Source organism: Apus apus, chromosome 19 (assembly GCF_020740795.1).
Source record: "Apus apus isolate bApuApu2 chromosome 19, bApuApu2.pri.cur, whole genome shotgun sequence".
NCBI classification, from domain to species: Eukaryota; Metazoa; Chordata; class Aves; order Apodiformes; family Apodidae; genus Apus; species Apus apus.
In genome coordinates this window covers 8,958,720-8,979,189 of record NC_067300.1, presented here as the reverse complement: position 1 = coordinate 8,979,189, position 20,470 = coordinate 8,958,720, and the positions used below count along the sequence as shown (strand labels likewise).

Here is a 20,470-nt window from a genome sequence, read left to right as displayed (position 1 = left end):
AAAAGCAATACAACACAAGCACCCTGAAAATCAAAGGGACATTGCACACCCATTGCACACACCGCACCAGCTCCCAGCCCTCTCAAACTCCTTCCACCATTTCTAAGTCATCTTAGGCTTGTTTTTTTCAAAGTTTCAGAGCAAAACGTCTCTGACTGCAGGGATATCACTATCACGATAGCGACGCTGCTGCTCAGCAAGAGCACAAAAGGAGGACACGGGACATTCGTCTGCTCACACACAGCAGTGCCTGGGACACACCCACAGGCAGCCTCAAGCACCACAGCTTCGACAACACTCCTGCAGCACCTGTAGATGCTTCCACACACAAAAAAATGCGATTCCTGCCCAAGTTTGCAACAGCAAGTCTGAGACAAGGCAGGGAAGAGCATGGCTGAGGATAAAAGCCATGGGATGAGTTTTGCTGTTTCCTCCCTGCCTGGGTCCCGGAGCTCGCTCACAGCCAGAGATTCTAGAGTTGCACTTAAAAGCCCAACGACTGCAACAGCTTTAGAGAGTCCTGGCTGCAGAGGAAAGCCTGGAGACAAGCCTCGCATGCAAAGCAAGAGATCAAAAAACAGGTGAAGAATAAGGCCAGCCCAAAATGTAGTTATTTTCCAGCTCTCCCAGGTCTGGAAAGGCTGGATTTAGCAGAGCCAGGTTCAGCTCTCAGCTATGCTGCAACCTCATCATGCATCCACCTACTTCTCCAGGGGCCAAAAACCTCTCCTGAAGTTCAGCCCAGGGAGCTAAGCTTTATTTTCTGTAAAGAACACACTGGTGGGGTGGTGGCGTCAGGACTCCAAGGTGAGCAGATGTGGAGGATGCGACGTCCCCGCGGGCCCAGCCAGGTGAAGATCACCCTGTGGTTTTTCCTTTGGCATTTCCCAAGCAAGGGCTACCCAAACCAAACCCCAAGCAGCTTATGGAAATGAGCATAAGAGACATTAAAGCTACGCTTTAATTATAGATGTATGTGTTGGCAGAGGACAGGGCGGGTGCTCCAGGATCAAAACAGCTCAGAAGGACCATTAGAAACCAGCTTTGAGGCAGTGAAAGGCAGCCAAGCTCCCCAGGGTCTCAAGGAACCTCCATGAAATCCCCAGAGAGGCCGGCACGACCGCGCTCCCAGCCCCATGCATGATGCACGCCCCATTCCCAACCCAGGCTAAAAATACCAGTGTCTATCCCTCCCCTAAGCATACAGCTGAGAAACGTTTCCGTTGACGCATTAACCTGCTGAAGAGGAATCAAACCCTCCAGCCACGACCCACCCCACCATTTTAGATGGTGCTGGAGCATCCCAACCCGGATGATAACCAAGCCCTGCTCCAGTGCACATGGTCCCTCTCCCAGCACCATGATGGCACAAGGAGCAAGCCAGGGCAGACAGTCTCACTAATCTTCACCTCTAGGATACATGACCTAACCAAGGGACCAGGGCTGTCACCAAAGCACCAAGCAGGACAGGGGACAGCGATGCAGTAGCTGGTCCCCATCCCTGCGGATGCTGTGTGTGCTCCTGGCAGGTGGAAACATGCTGATTTACACCCCCCAAGCATCTGGGCCTCCTGTCCCTCCCAGAGATTTTTTGTTTTGGGGGGTCAGGCAGAGGCTGGGGGCTGGATTCCTACAACACTGGGCTGTGACACATCTCCCCCCTCCATGCTGGCCCAGATCAAGCACCCAGAGCACAAACTGCTGCAAGGGGGAGACACAATTAATAATGCACCGCGCTCCCGACCCATAAATCTCCAGCACGATCCATGGGCAATGTGAGGGGTGATGGCGAAGGCCTTGTCCAAGGTCAGACAGTGAATCCCAGGGGACAGCCTGGGAACGGGAACAGTGGCCCCAAATTCCCACCCCGCTCTCAGCGCCAAGCCCAGGCCAAATCTGGATCTGCTCAGCGTGGGCACGTGCATTTGTTGTGTCTGTTGCACATCCTTAACAAGCTACAAACGAGGGCCCAGCGCTGCCTCCCTTCAGCAGGGCTCCAGAAACGCTCAGCGTATCATAGAATCAAAAGCATGAATGAGCCACAGAAACACCACAGAGCCACCACGCGCTGCCCCCGCCTCGCAGCGCACACGTGCTTGTGGCTTCCAGCACCCCTTCGCCCCACGGGTGGCACTGGCAGAGTTGGGGTGCCCATCCCAGCCCCGCCATGCCCTGGTGCTCCGTGCGTGCATCTCCGCGCGCCCCGAGTGCCCTTTGTTTGCTCCCTCGCAGGGTGAGGGGCTTTTCCTCCATCCCACCAGCAACAGGTCTCGTCCCTCCGCAGCAATGCGGGCACTGAAAGCATCCGAGGCAGATGTTTCTGTGACCTCTGACCCAAGACTAATTCAGGAGTTTTGCTGTTTTCCTTTCTGTGCTAAGCTGCCATCTGCCACGGCCGGCACAGATGACACCCAGGCGCTCCCGCAGCCCACCCCGGCACGGCTCCCACATGGTGGCACGGGGGCTTTGTTCAAACTAGGGATGGTTCAGCCCTGCACAAGCACAGTCCTGGGGGCTGGGGGGTGTTTCAGAGGGGCTGGGTGTGTGGGGGATGCCCTGGATGCAGGGGGCTCAGGCTACAGCTGAGAGCAGCCACACTCCCACCCACCACTCTCCTGCCCAGCCCCAGGGAGTCCCCCCCCTCTAGGGCTGAGACCATGGCAGGACTGGAGGTAAAACCCTCCTTGGCCTTAAAATGCACAAAATAAACTAACAAGCAAAAGGAAAACCAGGTGCAAGTTGGAGCACGAACACTGGACATGCAGTGGTTGTCCCCCACCACCATCCCATGGGCGGGCAGGTCCAGGGGACAGCCCCATGCCATGGGAGGGGAGGAGGGGCTGGCAGGGAGCCTCATCCCAACTCCTGGCCCCGCATCCAGGCTGCCTCTTATCTGCACTGCTATCACGTAACCTCTTCCTCACCCTCATCTGCTGGAAGCATAAACGGCTGCGGTTGTTTTCCCCAAGGTATGAGCACCGTGGGAAAGCAGAGGAGGGCAGGCTCAGGTCTTCACTCAAGCCCCATTTTGGGGGGCACTTGAGATTCGTGACCAGGACAGTCCCTGCTGCCTCTGAGGCAGCATCAGCAAAGCCAGGTCCTGGATGCAGGGTCCCCCCTGTCAGGGGGAGCAGCCCCCACTCCAACATCCATCCCCAGGGACAGGCTATGCGGGTTGCCCAAAGCAGCCATCCCAGATAAGCCAACCTCCCTGTGCCCCAGAGTCCCTGGTAGAGCCACCCCAGCACAGAGGTGGTTCAGAAACCATGACCACGACCTTGCGTGGTGCAGAGGGTCCCCACTGAGGGACCATCACACGCACAGAGCCCTCTGTGCCAGCCAACGTGCTGTGTGACCTTGTGGACACCTGTGCCAGCCCGGTCCTGACCCCGCGGAGCGGAACAAGTGGCCAAACGGGAGCAGGACACTCGGGTTTCACGTGTTTGCTGGCAACAGCTGAGGGAAGGAGAAATAACCAGCAGCAGAGCCTCCCTTAGCTGCACTCAGAACCACAGCCACTGCATGCAGAGCAGTGACATGACCCTACCCCACTGTCCCCACACCTCTCAGGATAACTGTCATCCTTGGGCTCAGACAGAGGAACCACAACCGCCTGCGCTCGCACCTTCCCCTGCGCAGCCCCAGCAGCTGCAGGCCCTGGGCGTTGAGCTCCCTTCCCACCAGGCAGCCACACACAAGAGTCACTTTTCCAGTTGTGCCAGTGGGTTCCCGCCTGGCACAGGCTAGAAGCAGCACCCCAGCTTTCTCCTAAAGCTACACCCTTCCCCTTTGCTTGGTGCCAGCTCAGACAACCCTGATCTCTCCCAGCTCCAGTGTTACCAGAGAAAGCGCCGGTGCTCCAGGATGTGTTTCCATGTCACTGAGAGAGAGATCTGCTTCTTACTCCATCTTCCCATTCCATCTTACTCCATTGCCTGTCCTCAAGCCCCTCCCGTGTCCCTGCACAGAGCACCATCAGGGACCACAGGTGCATACAACTGTCTACAGGATGGCTTCCCAGCAGGATCAGTCCACCTTGGCAACATCCCGCTGAGTGCAGGAGCATGCTCCAGAGCCAGGGGAAGGCAGACAGGCCTGTAAATCAGTCCTGCTGGGAAAGAAGAGCTCAGCACCCTGTGCTCAGGTCCTGTCTCCTGCTCAGCTCCTGTCCCAGCACTGCCACCCTGCTCAGGTTGGCACAGCACCCTCGGAGCCTACAAAACCATGATGGGTGCAGGGAGACAAGTAAAACTTTTGGATACTGCCCTGACCTCCCTGGGGCACTTGGGTACACAGATGGTCCCTCCTGCCCAGGCAGGGCACCAGGGGCTGGTGGGGCTGTTCAAGCCCCCTCTGAGGAGCCAGGCTCACCATGTCTCACCTGCAACCCTGCTCTGTGGTTTCTGGCACACACGTCTGTTAAGAAACCAAAGGGTTTGCCATGGCTTCCAGGGGAGCCTGGCTCCCCTTTACCCATGTGGGGCACCCCGACAGGGCAGTGCACCCCAAATCTCTCCTAGCGCCAGCACAGCCCCACAAACACCTCCAACAGCCACAACATGGCTCCTAGGACCAAAAACCTGCACTAGACCAAACTGGTGGTTTTTTATGAAGTCCCATCCAGGCCCTGCTTTATTAAACATTCCAGGACACCAGCCTGGGAAAAAAAACAGGAGTTTCACACAGGGAGGGTGGTTGGCAGCGCAGCAGGTTACTTCGAGTGACATCAGGTTAATAAAGCAAGAGCAGATCTCAAGTCTTGTTTAATTAAAAAAAGCAAACTGTAATCCAAAGTCTTTGATGTGTTTTTTTCTGTTGTTGTTTTTGTTCCATTTCATTTTTGACCTAGCCCAAGCCACCTAATTGAGATTTTAAGACCCAGACTTTCATCTGGAGAGAAACTAAAGGAATTCCCAAAGCTGTGTATACTCCTGGACAGGAGTGGGGAAAACTTAGAGCCTTATTCCTCCTACCAGCATGAAGGGGAGGGAGGAAAAAATGGCTTTGTTTCTTAAGCAGACATTAGTCAGGACAGTTTGGGAGTCAAAGTTCCCATTGTAACGAAAAACAATATAATCCCATTACTAAGCAAAGTGGCCAGGCTATTCTGGCTACCTGGGAAGGAGCTGCCTTTCAATGGAGCTTCATTCACAATAAACATGAAAGATGTCGAAGGAAGAGACCAAGACAAAACTCGCCTCGTTCCCACCCTCAACAATGGCTGCTATGAATTTTTTGTTTTGTTTTGTTTTTCCCCAGTTGTTGTTTTTCATATCCTCTGCTGGATTGTCGGTGGGAGCAGGGCTGCCCTGCCCTGAGCTCTGTTCTCCCCACTCATCCCAGCCCCTGCTCCCTTTTGAAGGAGACCATTTATGGGGCAACTATGAAGGATTCCCAGGGAACACAGCCTGGGCTGAGGTTGGCAAATGGTCCCGCTGCCCATCTGTGGGTCAGCTGCTCTAGCCAGTGCCCACACCAGGGACTGCTGTGCCCCGGAGACACCACAGTCACCCTGCTGTTTTTCTTTCCAGTGCTGCCCAGCATTCGAGAGCACCCACTGCAACTACTCCCTATTTAGATTTTTCATTTGTAAACCTTTCCCCTTTAAAAATGTTTTACTCTTTAAGCCAACAGAAGGAAAAGTCAGAATTTGGGGGAGACAAAGATTTTCCACCTCCCCAGGCCACCTGCCAGCCAAGCACTGCAGGTGCCCCAGACCACTCTCCCTTCCCCATCCCTTCTGGGGTAAATTCACCCTCTCTGGACACAGCCCTGCCCACACTTGCTGCCTGCACAGGGTGATTTCATGCTGCCTTGCTCCCAGGAGCTCTGGCACGCGCACACACACACACACACACACAGTGTTGGTGTCACCATCTCACTAAGTGATGATGAACTCCTTTTTCTTTTCCTTTCCCCCTGAAACCAAGTTTTGGCTAAACACTGCGCTGCCCAAGAGCCAAATATGGAAAACTCCCACTCAGGTCACGCGTGACCCCGCCATCCTGCTCTTCTAATCCTGAACTTAAAACTTCAGATTAGGATCTGAACAGCCCCCAAGAGTTTAAACAAGCTATATTTAGCTCCAACATTTATAAACAGGAGGAGAGAGGGGTTTTTGCAGAGCACACGGGTGCCCCTGAGCCACAAACCCTACCAGATGCCAGAGCAGTTTGTGCTGGGGCTGTTTTGGTGAGATGGTGAGTGGGCAGTGATGGCAACAGCCAGACAGGGATGCATCCAGCTCCCTGCAACCTCACAGCCATGAAACTGCTGGTTTCTCTTTCCAAGCAAAGCAAAGCTCCAAAAAACAGCTATTAGCCACAAAAACCTCACCCCCATGGAAACCACAGGCGCAAAGCACCTCCAAGCAGACCGGGATCTGCTCCTGGGATTTCTGTGCCTGCCGAGTTTAACCAAGGAAACGGCGAGGGAGGGAGGGAGGGAGGGAAGATTCTGCCTCCGACACCTTTTGCCGGCAGAAATCCCTGTGTCAACATGACGCCCTCGCCGAGGGAGCGGGGACAATGGTGGCGGCTCTGCCCTCCGGCCGCAGCCCGCATTCCTGCCCCCCTCCCCTGGAAACCCCCCTTTTGTGGGGAGCAGCAGGCCCTGTGAAAGGGCCGTCTGTCGCCCTGCCTTTTGACTTGGAGGTTTGTGTCTAACATTTTAATAGGGGCTGGGGAGAGGCCCCCCCTCCTCCCGGGCCGTGTCCCCCCAGGGTCACTCTCCCAGCCCGTCCCGGCTGCGGGTGTGAGGGCAGGAGCCAGCGGTGCTGCAAATCCCACTGTCCGCAGCCACATTCCTTCACCTGTCCCGGGAGGAGCCATTCCATGGGTTAACCAACCATGAGTGGAAGGTCTTTTTCTCATCCCCCAGGGCAAGGATGCACCAGTGGGGCAGGAGCGCTGGGTACGCACCCCCCTCCATGGCTGCTGAGGGACAGCAGGTAATTTTTATCTTAAAATAAACCACTGCACACTCAGAAACACTCAGCACCCCAGGCAGTGATGCTGGTGGGGAGCATAAGCTCTTTGAGGAACCATCGCCCTGCTGATGTTGGCTGTCTTGGCACAGGGACACGGGCCAGAGCAGCTAATAAAGTGAAGACCCTCCTTTGGTCACTGCTCCTGGGGACAGCCATGGTAGACACAGGCAGTGGGGTTGCTTCCCACGCTGACACTCATGCTGGAACCACATAAACAGTGTCACATCATGCCACGAGCCATGGAGGAGGATGAGGAGGAACCAGGAGGCAAGGCTCAGCCCTGCAGCCTCAGCAAGAGCCTGGGACTGATCCTGCACAGGTCTTTTTTGCCAAGCAAAGCCTGGCACTGCCACTCTCTGCTACATGGGCTTTAGATCGAGCCCAAAGCACCAGGCTCCCAGCCCAGAGATGCTCCCACCAGCACCCAGCCCTCACAGTCCACCACCACATGGTCCTCCGCCTGCAGGGTGCCCCTTCAATTAAATAAGGGCAACATTATAGCATCATTAAAACTTAATAAATCCATTTCCCATATAAATACCATTAAACTCAGGTTTTGGGGAAGGGAATTAGGGTGAAAACTTGTCAAAAGAAAATGACTTCTGCACAAATAAATTTTTGCAACTTGACTGAGCGTGAAAGTTTCCCATTAAAATGCAGCTCTGCTCCCCTTGCTGGAAATGTGCAAGAGCCTAATAACCAGGGCCTAAACATTAACTGTTTAACTGACTTTTCCAATATTAACTCCAGGCTGCAGTGGGGGAAGGGGAGGACGTGACGGGTGAAAGCTAAAAGTAGACGTTAATTACTGCTGTGTAGGGAAACACACCCAGAGTGTGCACTGCTCACATCTCACCTCCCAACAGCCCTTGGCAGACATAGACCTGGGACATGGTGAGCACAGCACTAATCCTGCTGCACATCAGTCAGGGCAGATAATCAGCACAGGTCCCTCCCAACTGGAAATACTCTATTTTAATCTGTTCTGGGGCAGAGCTCCCCATATGGCCCAGCCAAAGGTTTCCCCCATGTCCACAACCCCTCTCATGGGCTTTAGTCATGGTCCAGATCCTGCACCTCTCACACCAAGCACTGCACTTACCAACAGGCACCTCCATCACCTAATTCACGTCCTCCAGGGAAACTGAGGCACCAAGCAGACCTCACTTGATGTAGATGGAAATACTGATATCATCCCACACTGCAGACCCCTGCCCATGGGGCACTTACCAATGTGGGGAGGTGAGAGGAGGTGACCCAACCCACTGGACATGTGCTAGAGCTGTAGATGGAGACACTGCAACAGGACCAGCACTGCCGTGCACAGAGGAAGGCAGAGTCCAGACCAGGGTGCACAAGTCTGAATGGGCACCATCACACCTCAGCCCCTTGGCCAGCTGGAAGCAGGGCTGAGCTGCTCTACCAGCAAGACTCAAATGTCAAAGACTGGGGTGTCCCCAGGTGGGCACCTGGGACTCACTGAGCAGGCACATGGGAGCTACCATGGACTGGTGTCACTAAGAACTAGCAGGGTGCTGCAAAGACTTCCCACCATCCCTCATGATAGAGGTTCAAAGAAAGTTGGTCTATCAAGTGCAACTAGAGCCTCCCCCGTCCCACAGAGCCCCTGCTCTGTGCCCCCCATCAGACCCTGCTGATGCCAGCGGCGCCAAAGCAGGGCCCTGACATCACCCCACACATCTCTGCTCTTGCTCTTGGATGCCTTCATGTTCAGAAACCCAAGAAACAAAAATGCAGCTTCTCCCCTCAACACCAGAGCAACATTTTTATGCTCATTCCAGATCTTTGGCTGATACAAGAAGCTGCAGTTTTACCCCAGACCATGAGCATCACCCCGGCCTGGTGAGCACCCAACACAACACCCATGACCAGCAGTCCTCAGGATGGTCATAACACTGACCTGCCACTGCTGGTAGGTGGTAAGGCCAACCCCACAGGATGGAGCCTTTCCACAGATGGATGGACTGGAAAAGCTGGGATGCCTTCTCCTTGCAGCAAATCTGGGCTCACGAGGGCACCACCCAGCAGGGCAACTTCAGCGTTTTGGCACAGCCACTTGCAGGCACGGGGGCTCAGCACTGCATGCCAAGGGCCGAGATGAAAAAAACATTTGGAAAGCATCTGGAATCACCCCAAACCTTCATTTCTCTAGTCACCCTAACCTTGGCCCCAACGGGAAGGGCTGCAGGAGGTCAGCTCGAGACCAGCCTGGGGAGCAGTGAGTGAGCAGCCCAAGTGCTCTGTGGTGCTGCCCCATCCTGGGTGGCAGCAGGAGCTGGCTGGACACAAAGCCATGCACCTGCAGTGAAGCAGGTGGACCCCAACCACCTTTTTAGCCCCTGGGATGGAGGCAGGACTCAACTGAGACCAAACTGCAGATCTGTTTTCCAAGGGGGATTTAAATTATATCCCAGAGGCTCCTCCTCTCCACAGCCCTAATACGTGGTCTAGAACCTTCACCTGGAGTTTGGCCACACGTTAACCATGGAGAAATCTCCATCCAGATCCAGAGCCTACCAGCTCTCAGTAACTGCACCCCGAGGCTACTCCCTCGTTAAACACACTGATGCTCAATAAATTTCACATTCCACTCATGTACACACACCGTGACTATTCAGGACACCTACCAACACGAGCAAAACGAGGTTCAGCACACCTCCAGGCCTGGAAAGAGCAGGTTAATTTCCAAACAATGTTATTTTAAAACTTGCTAACTGCCTGCTGATTATGTTATCCAGGCCCTTAATTGGTGAATAGCTTGGTCTTGCAGTGACTTATACTTGTCTCCCTCATGCTACATGCAATAAACAGCTTCGGAGGTGAGACCAGGCTATGCAGTATCAGCTGCAACAAGTGGACAGAGCATGGCTTCCAGCAGCGAGTCAGGTCATTGAGATGGAAGAGATCTTGGTGGAATAAAACATACCCCACATGACAAAGAAAGCAAGCTCCAGAAGGTGTCTGTGGAGCAGAGCCCCATGCACTGCATCACACATTTAACAGCTGCAAGTACTCGGTGGGGAACAGCCCTTCTGACCTCAGGTGGTGTTGGTCACTGCCAATACCTCATCCCCTCTGCTCCCTGGGGAGCCTCTGAGCAAATTCATCTCAGCAGGCATCACCCCATCTCTCCTGTTCGTCTCTGTGCTGCAGGAACTGCTGAGGGACCTACTGAGATATCTCCTCTTGAACGTAATCCGTGCTGGCCCCTTCCCAAACGCAGTGCAACCCTCTGGCCATCACAAGTACCTCAGCCACGAGGAAAACCAAGCCAAAAACCTCAGCACAACCAAAAAAATCCCAAGGCAAATAATCAGGAGTCAGTGGGACCACCTGAGACAACTGATAACCATCAAGACCCCCCACGGAGAGGAGAGGTGTAAAGAGAATAGAGCTAAAATAATCCTGCTGGTGTCCCAGTGACCTCACCAGCTGGGCTCCTCAGCTAAGTTTCTCTTCCACTGGAATCTGCAACAGGTGACACTTTTGTATTTTTAGTCTACCCTCTTACCCATTTCCACCTTGTTCTTTCCGAGAATGAGATCAGACTCGAAAGAGCCATCAAGAGTTCTCAACATGGCTGAATCACCGCTCGTCTACTTCTTTAAGAGCTTCCTCTGGTTGATTGTTCAACACTCCACCCTCTTCCTCTCCAGCACACAGACTGCATTTTTTCTTTGTTATTATTTCATGGAAATAACGTTGGGTTAAAGCACATGAGAAAAACCAAACCAGAAGGAAACTTCCACCCTTTACAATGAGATAACAATGACTGAGCAGTTGAATAACTTGAAGGGCACAGAGAGCTGCAGGCCTCAGATCACTCCTCTGTCTTCCTGGTTGTCTCCTGAAAGAGTTTTGAGCTAAAATAACCATCTCTTGCCACTACAGTCCCCCCTCTGAATGTTTCTTCCAAGCTTTCTGGCCCACTGCCTGTAGAAGCTGGTGGTGGCAACGGGCACCAGCTCAGGAGCCATCGCCCTGGCTGAACTACAACACCACGCTGATTCATAAACAGAGGAAGTACTTTAGCAAACCCACTTTTCCCCCTTTTCAGTGCAAGTTTAGTGATTAATTTAACTTATTCTTTTCCTTCCCCGTCTCTTTGGCTTCCCTGGGTAAGAGTATGACAACCCAGACACAGCTCCTCTGACTTTAATGGCAAAAGGCTGGTGGAGCAGGGTTGGAAACTCAGGCCTCTTTCATGCCATCTGCTTTTAACTAGCAGAGCAAGGGAGGTCCTGGGAATAAACGTCACATGGCACAGCAATCTAAAATCAGCATTTGCAGGGATGCCAGTCAAAACTATGGTTATCCAATGGCCTAATTAGGAGCTATCACTACAAGTTAAAACCATCTTTTGGAAAACCTCATTTTGTCTGGGAAAATGCCTTAGCCAAAGGCGAGTGCCTCTTCTGGAAAGCCACAGTTTCCCAGCACCAGGAAACCACACGTCAAACACCACGGCAGCCACCGTCTGCTGCTCCGAGCCCTCGGAAGAGCGGAACCTTTTAACCCTCCAGATCTGGTGCGAGTGCCACGCGTGGGACAGAAACACCCTCTGACTTCAGCTGGGTCTGTACAAGATGCACGAAACTCTGCTGCTCCTCTTCCAGCACTGAAAGACCCAGCAAAATGGGTCTCACCCCTGCCAAGATGGAAAGCAGCTCCAAAGGCAGCTTAATTAGGCTGGTTCTGTCACAAGCCCTTCAGTCGATCAAACGCTCAGTCCTCTCCATTCAATTAAAGCCCTGCACACCCCGGACTGCCTGGCAAAGGGACAAGCATGATAAGGCACCTGGAGTTCTACAAACTATCACTGTAAAATAATAAAGGCAGAGAAAGCTCCTCGTCTCAGGCCAGTGATCCTCTTTCCGTAACAGGCCCGATAACTTGGTTTTGGTGTTATCAGAGTCGTCGTCATGTAACCCAACCAACTCTCTCCCGCCACAAATGCCAGGACACTTGTCCACCGGAGGAGCGTCTCCCTCGTACACTATTTATTTCACTCCACTTTCTAATTGGATTTGTGGGGGCAGCACAATGGGGCTTTATGGCCAAACTTTGTTAAGTGCCAGGCTGAGCAGAGATGTGGCCAGCAGCCAAAATGGTGCATTTCACGCGGGCGCCAAAGGGCAGTGCCAAGCTTTTCTGCGTCTGGTATCTGTGTTCTTGGCTCTGCTTTGTTTAAGAACCTTGGAAGCAAAGCTCCTTCTGAAGAGATATTCAAACGAGTGAAAAACTATGATTTTGCGAGCTGCTATCAGATACCTTGTGAAGCTGCACCTTCCCTGGTCTGGCAGTACCTCTAATATCTGCCCCCATCACCCACGGAGCGGACCCTGCATGGGACAAGTGCTTCCACACACTGAGAGCACACATCTTTCCTGCAAAAAGTAACTCACACCCACTTGCCAAGCCATCCTGGCATCTGCAGCCAAGAGAGAGGTGGTTATTCAATGAGAAGTTCTTTAAAGTTCACTTTTTCTCTTAAAAGAAAAACTCCACCCCAAGCCTACTTTGGAGGCTTGTCCTCCAAGTAGAGCTCGCACACATCAGATCTAATTAGATTCCATCACCATCTGCACATGAAATGTAAATTCAGGAGTTGCAGAGACTTAAAAAAAAGAGGGAAGAATGACCACAAGGAAAAGGAGGGGTGTAAGGTTGGGGAGGGGGTGGAGGGCTGGGGAGGGGGTGGAGGGTTGGGCATTCTGGGAAGCCATACATGATTAGTCACACAGCATTAATCTGCCTCCTTTAACAATAGCTGCCGAATTTCGACCGAATCCCAGCTGTCGCTCTTTGAATGAAAGAAAACAAGATTTAGAGCGTCAAGCGTTGGTAAGGGCTTCTGTGCAAAAAAAAGTGGCGTGCATTCATTAGTGGCTCACAAAGGGACCCAGCCTTTGTCCATTAAATTGCTCATGTGCCTGATTGATTTGCTGATTTATTTGCACCAAAGGGTTGGGGGGCTCAGCTTGGAGAAGGGGGCGGGAGGTGCCCGGCTACTTGGGCAGAGTAACGGCACCCGGGCGGATTTGCAAAAAAGCAACACACATTGTCAAGGGAAACTGCCATTCAACAGGTTGGGATTGGAAATGCCTTCAGGTTCCTCCGCCGAGGACTTCCTACTTGGGAATTTGGGGTGGGTGGGAACATCTCCCCGCCTGCTCTCGGCTCAGGCCACGTTCAACAGGCAGAGGGGAAATCTGGCCGGAAAACAGAGCCTTGCCCATTCACATTTCTTTTATGGAATAGTTTTAAAAAGGGAGCTGGAATCTTATTCATTTCTCTTGGTTATTGTTCCCTGGGAGCCTGTAGTGAATCGGCCATCGCTGCGGTGGGTCGGTTGGTCCTTCAAAGAGTCCCAACGCTTCACACATCCGTTTCCCCACAATCGGCTTGGAGAAAGCTCCTGCCTGGGTGCCAGGTCCTGCCGGGAATGCCAGGCCGGACTGCAGCTTGGCACTGGCAGGGCTGTGGGAAGAGGTGGCCCTGCAGACCAATGGACATTAACAGAGCAGCTCCAGTAGCCAGGGCCACCCTGTGAAACCTCTCTTGAACATTTCTTGGAGATGTACTGGACACCACGCTACCAACTGCCAGGGTGCAGAGGACTGAAAGGCAACGCTTCAGGGCCAGGAGGGAGTAGCTGGAAGACAGACAGACAGCCTCCCTCCCTGCCCGACGGTCCAACGAGCACCACAGACTGGCCCTACCTCCTGCTCCTTCAGCAGGGCAGTCTGCATAGGTTAACACCAGCAAAACATGGCCCTTTGCCCATGTTTTTCCACCCAGCTAGGAACAAAGCCCGATCCTGCCAAACTCGCAGCGACTCCTACACAAGCAGGTTATTCTTGCCACTCAAGGAAAGAAAATGCATCTTGGCCTATTAAATCCAGAACCTTCAAAGCAAAGTCAACATGCATGTCAATACTTTGGTCGGGGGAGATGAAAATCCTCTGGCTCCTCCATACTTACTGGCACACTTCTGTCCCGTTGAGAAAAGTTTCGCACTTGCCCCCGTTGAGGCAGGATTCGGCGAGCTGCGTGCACCGTAAACCTGCAAACAGAGGGACAGTGTTAGCCACAGAGCAGGTCCCGGGTGGCAGCGGGGGGGAGCTGCACCCCCCAAGTGTCACCAGGACCAAGGACAGGCTTGCCAAGACCTCTAGAGCACCCCAGGTCTGCACAGCCTGGGAGATGGGGGCTGCAGTCCCCACCCACCAGGTGATGGAGACGGGCAGGGACCGCATGGTCCCAGTGCTGAGAGGGTCACCTAAAAATAAACTTGGGGTGGGCTCGAGGGTAGGCTCTGCCTTCTCCAGCAGGAGGACTGACAGAGAAACCCCAGATCAGGCCCTTGAGTGACAAATGCCATTTGGGAAAAACCATCCGCCCGAGGGCCCGGGAGTTACCACGGACCCAGTAACGAAATGAGTCGCCCGCCACAACTTGGTATGAGTAAAGGTTTCATTGTCTGGTCCTCAGAGCCAAATTCTGCACAGTTACCACAGCAACTCGCTGAGAGTACCAGAATCGCTTCCGATTTCCACCCTGGCTCAGTCTTCCCCTTCTCTGAGCTGCTCAACTTTTCATGGTGACCGGATCTGCCACATGCGTGTGCAGCCAGAGCAGCTCCGCACCGAGCTTCACACCACCAGAACCAAGCTTCTCCCCAGGCACCCCAGGGACACCCTGCTGCGCTCGGGGGTCTGTCCCCAGCCCCGCACGTCTCGCGGGGGATGGAGAGGGGTGTTGGGGACGACTCCGGAAACAACTTTTCTGCAAACTTTTCCTCCGAAGGCGCCGAGCGGCAGGCACGGCTCAGCCCGGGGCGCAGCGGGGTGAAGGCAGCCCCGTGCTGCCTTTCCTTCCCCAGATCCTCCCAGGACACCCCTGCTCCGGAGCAGGCTGCTCGCTTGGATGAAGGGGGGGGGGGGCATCCCAGAGCCGCGGCCCCCCCCGAGGCGGGAAGCCCCCCCGCTCAGCACCTCCGGCCACTTTCGGGGCTCTCTTCCCCGGCCCCGACCGGCCGCCCAGCCGCTGTGCAGCTAAGCACCCGGACCCGCCCCGGGGTGGGGGGGCCCGTGACGGGGTTGGGGGGGGGAACACGACCCTGCTGACTTTCAAGAAACAGGAAACCGAGAAAAATTTGCAAAACGGTTAAAAGCTCTCGCGGAACACCAGGCAGGAGCGCGGCCGCCCTGCGCTCCCCTGCGCCGGGCCGAACCCGTCCCGAACTCCGGCTTCCCCGGCTCCCCGCCGCGCCCTGCCGCGGCCGCCCGCGGTACCGAGCTCCGGTCCCCCCGACGGCAGCAAAAGCAGTTCCTCGCTACACCCCCCGGTACCGAGCTCCAGTCCCCCAGAAGGCAGCGAGCGCAGTTCCTCGCTACACCCCCCCCGGTACCGAGCTCCGGTCCCCACGACGGCAGCAAAAGCAGCTCCCCGAGGCACCTCCCGGTACCGCGCTCTGGTTCCCGCCGCTCCCCCCGCCACTTCCTCCGAGGCACGGGCCCCGACCCCCGCCTCGCGGCTCCAGCCTCCCGCGGTGCCGAGCTCCGCTCCCACCCGGTTCCGGCCCCTGGTTCCCACGGCGGCGCCGAGCTCCGGTCCCCCCGCAGGAGCTGAGACCGGTTCCCAGGCATCCCGCATCCACTCCGGGCACCGAGTCCTGGTTCCCACGAGGACCCTACGCTCCGGACCCCCTAGACGGTCCGGCGGTCCGATGCCCGCCGAGCCCCGCCGGGCTCGGGGCACACACCGGGCTCGGCCCCGCTCTCGGTAAACTTCCTGCCGGGCGCTGGGGGCGGCCGGCCCGGGGCGGCCCTCACCTCGAGTCAGGGCGGGCAGCAGGAGCACCAAGAGGCCGGGGACCATGAGCCACTCCATCCCGCTCTGCTCCCGCCGCTCACAGCCGCATAGATCCGCGGGGCCTCGGCCCAGCCGGTGCCGGTAGCCCCAAACACACCGAACCCCAGCGCCGAGCGCAGCGACTCCAAGCGCCGGCGCCTCCCGCGGCTGCTCAGCCCCCGCGGGCCGGGCCGGGCCTGGGGGGGGCGGGGAGGGGGGGGCGGGACGGCGCGGGGCGGGACGGCTCGGCACGGGTTGGAACGGCACGGCACGGGACGCTCCTCCCTACCCAGCCCGGGGGGCCGCCAGTGGGAACCCCCTTCCCGCCACAGAGAGTCCCTGCATGGGACGGGAGTAAGGGGCTGCAAGCCCCCACACGAGCACAGCCCCAGCGCAGCCAGCGGAGACCTCCAGTGCATCCCAGTCCCCATGCAGCCCCCAGACACTCCCAGTGCTGCTCCTCAAAGCAGTCCCCGCAACCCCCCAGTGTAGCCCCCCATCCCCAGCGCAGCTCCAGCACAGTCCTCCCAGGCAGTTCCTGCACAGCTTCAGGACAGCCCCAAACACCTCCATGCAGCCTGCAGCCCCCCCCAAGCAGTCCCCGCACAGTCCCAACGCAGTCCCCTGGATACCCCCAGTGCGGGCCCCGGACATGTCCCCCCTGCCCCAGCCTTGGTGCAGCCCACCCCATGCACACCCTGCACAGTCCCAGTTCATCCCCCCCACAGTCCCAGTCCAGCCCCAGTCCAGTCCCCTTAATCAGCCTCAGTACAGCCCCTGCACAGCCCCCCTTGCCCCCCAGTGCAGCCCCCCAGCCCCTGCACAGCCCCCGTGGCTGCAGCACCTGCTCAGGGACAGCAGGAGGACCCAGGCCCCCAGCTTGACCCACAGCGTGTCCATGCAGGGGCCCTGGGCACATAAACCACGGCGGGGACACAGGGATGGGGTAGCTGTAAATGTCCAGTTGCAGCGAGGGACCAGGGCTTGGGGCTGAGCATCCCCTGGGGGGTGACAGGAGAGCCGGCTGCAGGGTTTGCTCTGGGGCAGGGGGTGGGATTCACCCTCTGCCCGCCCCACGCCGCAGATGCACCCAGGTACACCCATTTCCTACCCACCTTCCCGGTAGGTGCCGGCAGCTCCCAGTGGAGCTGGGGTCGGATGTTGTTTGTTTGTGCTGTGAACTCATGAACTCGCAGCAGAGCCCTGGCCAGCCCCACGCAGCATCAACAAATAAACAAATAAACTCGGAGAAGCAGGGAAGCCAAACCTGGGAGGCAACCCCCAGATGTGGGCAGGCTTCCCACGTGCCCAGCACTGCCTGTGGGTCCCTGCACCTACGTCCCTGTGTCCCCAGGGCCCTGCTCCAGCCCTCAAACCATCACTGTGCCACGGTCCAGCCCAGCACATTGAGCTGCCCCAGAGTTGGCAGGATGGAGCATGGGGATCTCCCACCCACAGCCCAGCCAGGCCCAGGACAGGATTAAGCACTTACATTTGTGTTTGCTGGGCTGTGCCTGCTGCGGGGTGCTCAGCTGTACCCACAGAGCACAGCCTTTGTGAGGGTGCTAACAAGTGATGCTTCTGTGGGGGCTAACCCTGCTTGGTGACAGCCCCTGTGACACCAGTCCCCTGTGTCACACCGTGGCAGCCTGGTCTCTGCCACCGCAGCGCTGAGCCGTGGCACCCACGAAGCAGGGGGGGGCAACAGCTCAGAGCACAGAGAACTTGGGGTACTAACTACCTGAGGGAAGGGGGTACCTAAATCCTATCAAGCTCCTGGTTCTCCCCCTGAGCCCCTCTGAGCTGGGGCTGTTGGATGGCTCTTTTATGGCTCCCAAATGTGGGGATGTGCAGGGCCAGCTGCCAGCCTTTCCAGCCTTCCCTGCCTTGGCTGAAAGCTTGGGAAAGAGGAAGAGCAGTGAAGGTCAGCAACGGGTTAATGGGAAGGAGGTGACACCATCATCATCTGTGTCTCTCATCACAGGGCACCTCTCCGACAGCCCCTGGGCTCATCCCATCCCATGCCAGGCCCAGTGTTATCCCACTGCTTCCTGTTGTAAATTATTTCCAGAGCAAGTGTGAAACAATTAAACAAACCGAAGGGCAGAGTCTGCTCCTCAGATCAAAGGAGTGAGCCCTGCAGCAGCACCTCGCTTCCGCGCTCTCTCCTCCTTCCCTGCTCCTCCTGCATTCATTGTTTTGGGGTCTAAAATGGTGTCCTGATCTCAGTCTGATGGAGGTCTGGGGTCTCCGAGCAGAGCATGGTGACACCCCAGGGTTCAGGTGCTGCTGGGAGCTGGAGAACCCTCAGAAACCTTAAAGCATTTGCTCGCTCTGCCACAACAGAGCTGGGGCAAGATTGGGCCATCAGAGGGTTTGAAGAGCAAATAACAGATGCCAAAGGACATGAGGCTGCAATGCCCCTTCACCAACACTCTTCACTCTTGGCAGGGAAGCATGTCCCCCTCTATATTTTATCCTCCCTGCAGACACAAGTAGGATGGCAGCAGGATGTGGCCACAGCTGAGCGACATCCCTGTGCCACCATGACCATGCCACCCTCTTCAGCCCTAGCTGGGGCAAGGCAGCTGCGAGGGCAGCCTGAGGCTTCCACTGCTTGGGCTTCTTTGGAGATGGAGACTTCTGCTCCCTTTCTCTCCACCTTCCCCCTTTTCCCCTCCCCACTGGAGCCCAGCAAGCAGGGAGCATCTCAGCTCTACCTGCCTGGAAATACCGGCCGCAGCTTTGCCCGGACTTGTTCTCCACGTGCAGAAAACACCGTGTGTTCAGCTTGGCTGAGCTTGGGGACTTGCTCCCCAAAACTTGTGGGAGCTCCCTCAGCCCCACCAGATCATTGTGGTCATGCCTGGGTAGATGGGGCCATCAGGGTCCTCACTGTGCCCACGATGTCTGGGGACAGAGGGGCAGCGATGCCACCTGGCACAGCGTGGTGGGATGCAGTGGCAGGATGAGGTGATGGAGGCACCCAGCCCTGCCTGCTGCCCTGCTGGGCACTGCTGGACAACCAGGTGTCCCTGGCACTGGCTGCTCTCGGGGTGCTGGACACATGGGAAGCCCCCTCACTCCCCAACATGAACTGTCAAACACATCTATTTCTTGCCATCACCCAGGGCTGCCGTGACCCCAGGGCAGTGGGCTCTGCACAAGGCTTTGCTGTGGGGGAGGTAAAAGGCTCCTCTGTGGTTTCCCACAAGCATCGAGCATCTGGGGGTGAGGGTGACTCCTCCAGCCAGGCACTGCTGGGAGATGTCCCACTGTAATCCAGTGCCATCCTTCCCCTGGTACAGGGGGGATCTGGTGCAAGATCCTTGCAGGGAACCTCCTCAAGTTTCCTTCTCCCAAACGCCTCCTCCAGGGACTCCTACCAGGAAAAGAAAAATATAAGGGAGGAAGGGAAAAGTCAACATTCAGCATAAATCTTTTTGCAATAAGAGGTGAATATGACATAAATCTTGAGAAACTTTTTATTTTGAGTGGTCTTCAGGGGTTAAAAATAATGGGATTTTAGGTACTTTTAAAAATAGTGTTCATAAAAGGCTTTAATAGAAACCTTGGCAACTGTCCATGTGATTAGTGATTTAAAAACATAAAACCTCCACACATGTTTAAAAGTTTTAATAAGTTAAAATTAAATGAGTGAAACTCTGGGAATATTTTTTGTTACTGCAAGCTAAGAAAATTATGTCCGTTAAGCAAAACTTAATACAAATATAAACAGGTAATGCACATCTGTAAATTATTTTCATGTCTCCAGGGGCTGGAAAAAAACCTAAGTGAGACCAGCATTCTTATATATATTTTGCCTTGACAGCTCAGGAAAAAATTTGCCAAAAACCAGAGTTAGAGCACTGGGCTGGCGTGGGAAAGTTGGTTTAGTGAGAAATTTGCCCTAGGCTATTTAAATAAAAACAGGCCTTTTTTTTTTTTTAATGGCAAATGCCTGTTAAATACAACCAAGGCAGCTTCCAATCGCCTGAGTAACTAGTGTGCCTATTCCTTCTTGACACTTTCATCTCTTTATCATCACAATCAATATTTTGCTCTTATACATTCGGTGCAATAAAAATAGGAACGATAAGGGAGACATCAAACTGGATCCCTCCTGTTTTCCCCTCTGTGCTTGAGCTGGCAATTCCTCTGCCACAGGTTTAGCCCCCTCCCCCCCCCAGCGCTGGTACATGCACCCACACCCTCGCTCGTGGCCTCAAAAAGGCAATTTTTAGTAATTAAGCTTGAATCAAAGTGGGTAGAGCATCCTGGAAAGTCTGGGCAGATAAAAATACTCATGGAGTCTGCGATGTAAAACTATCCCAGCCAAAGCTGCCCCATAACGGGATTAAGCTGCGATTCCCCAGGGAGCTGGAGAAATGAGGCTGTATTTGCAAGAATGGTCTAAATCCTGATTTTATTTCTTTATTTCCCCCCCCGAAGTAGCTGAGTGGAGGAGTGTGAGTGGATGGCCATAGGATAAATCACACCAGTCATGCCCTCCCTCTGATGGCAGTGCCCCCAGCAGCATGTGCCATAGGGGGTGACTTTCCTCCCAGCAGTGCTGTAGGGATGGGTCCCACCAGGATGTCTGGG

General features: G+C 55.3%; 1 protein-coding gene across 2 annotated transcripts in view; it reads right to left on the bottom strand.

Annotated features, from left to right (window-relative positions):
- NOTCH1 (notch receptor 1) overlaps positions 1 to 15,992 on the bottom strand; it is a 43,124-nt gene extending 27,132 nt beyond the window's left edge. For both annotated transcript variants that reach the window (XM_051636707.1, XM_051636708.1), the window contains exons 1-2: positions 15,847 to 15,992; positions 13,994 to 14,075 (exon numbers count right to left, since the gene is read on the bottom strand). In XM_051636707.1, coding sequence (XP_051492667.1) covers positions 13,994 to 14,075; positions 15,847 to 15,904 — 140 coding nt within the window. In that variant the 5' untranslated portion in view covers positions 15,905 to 15,992. The remainder of the gene's footprint in view (positions 1 to 13,993; positions 14,076 to 15,846) is intronic.
- Between the last annotated feature and the right edge of the window lie 4,478 nt (positions 15,993 to 20,470).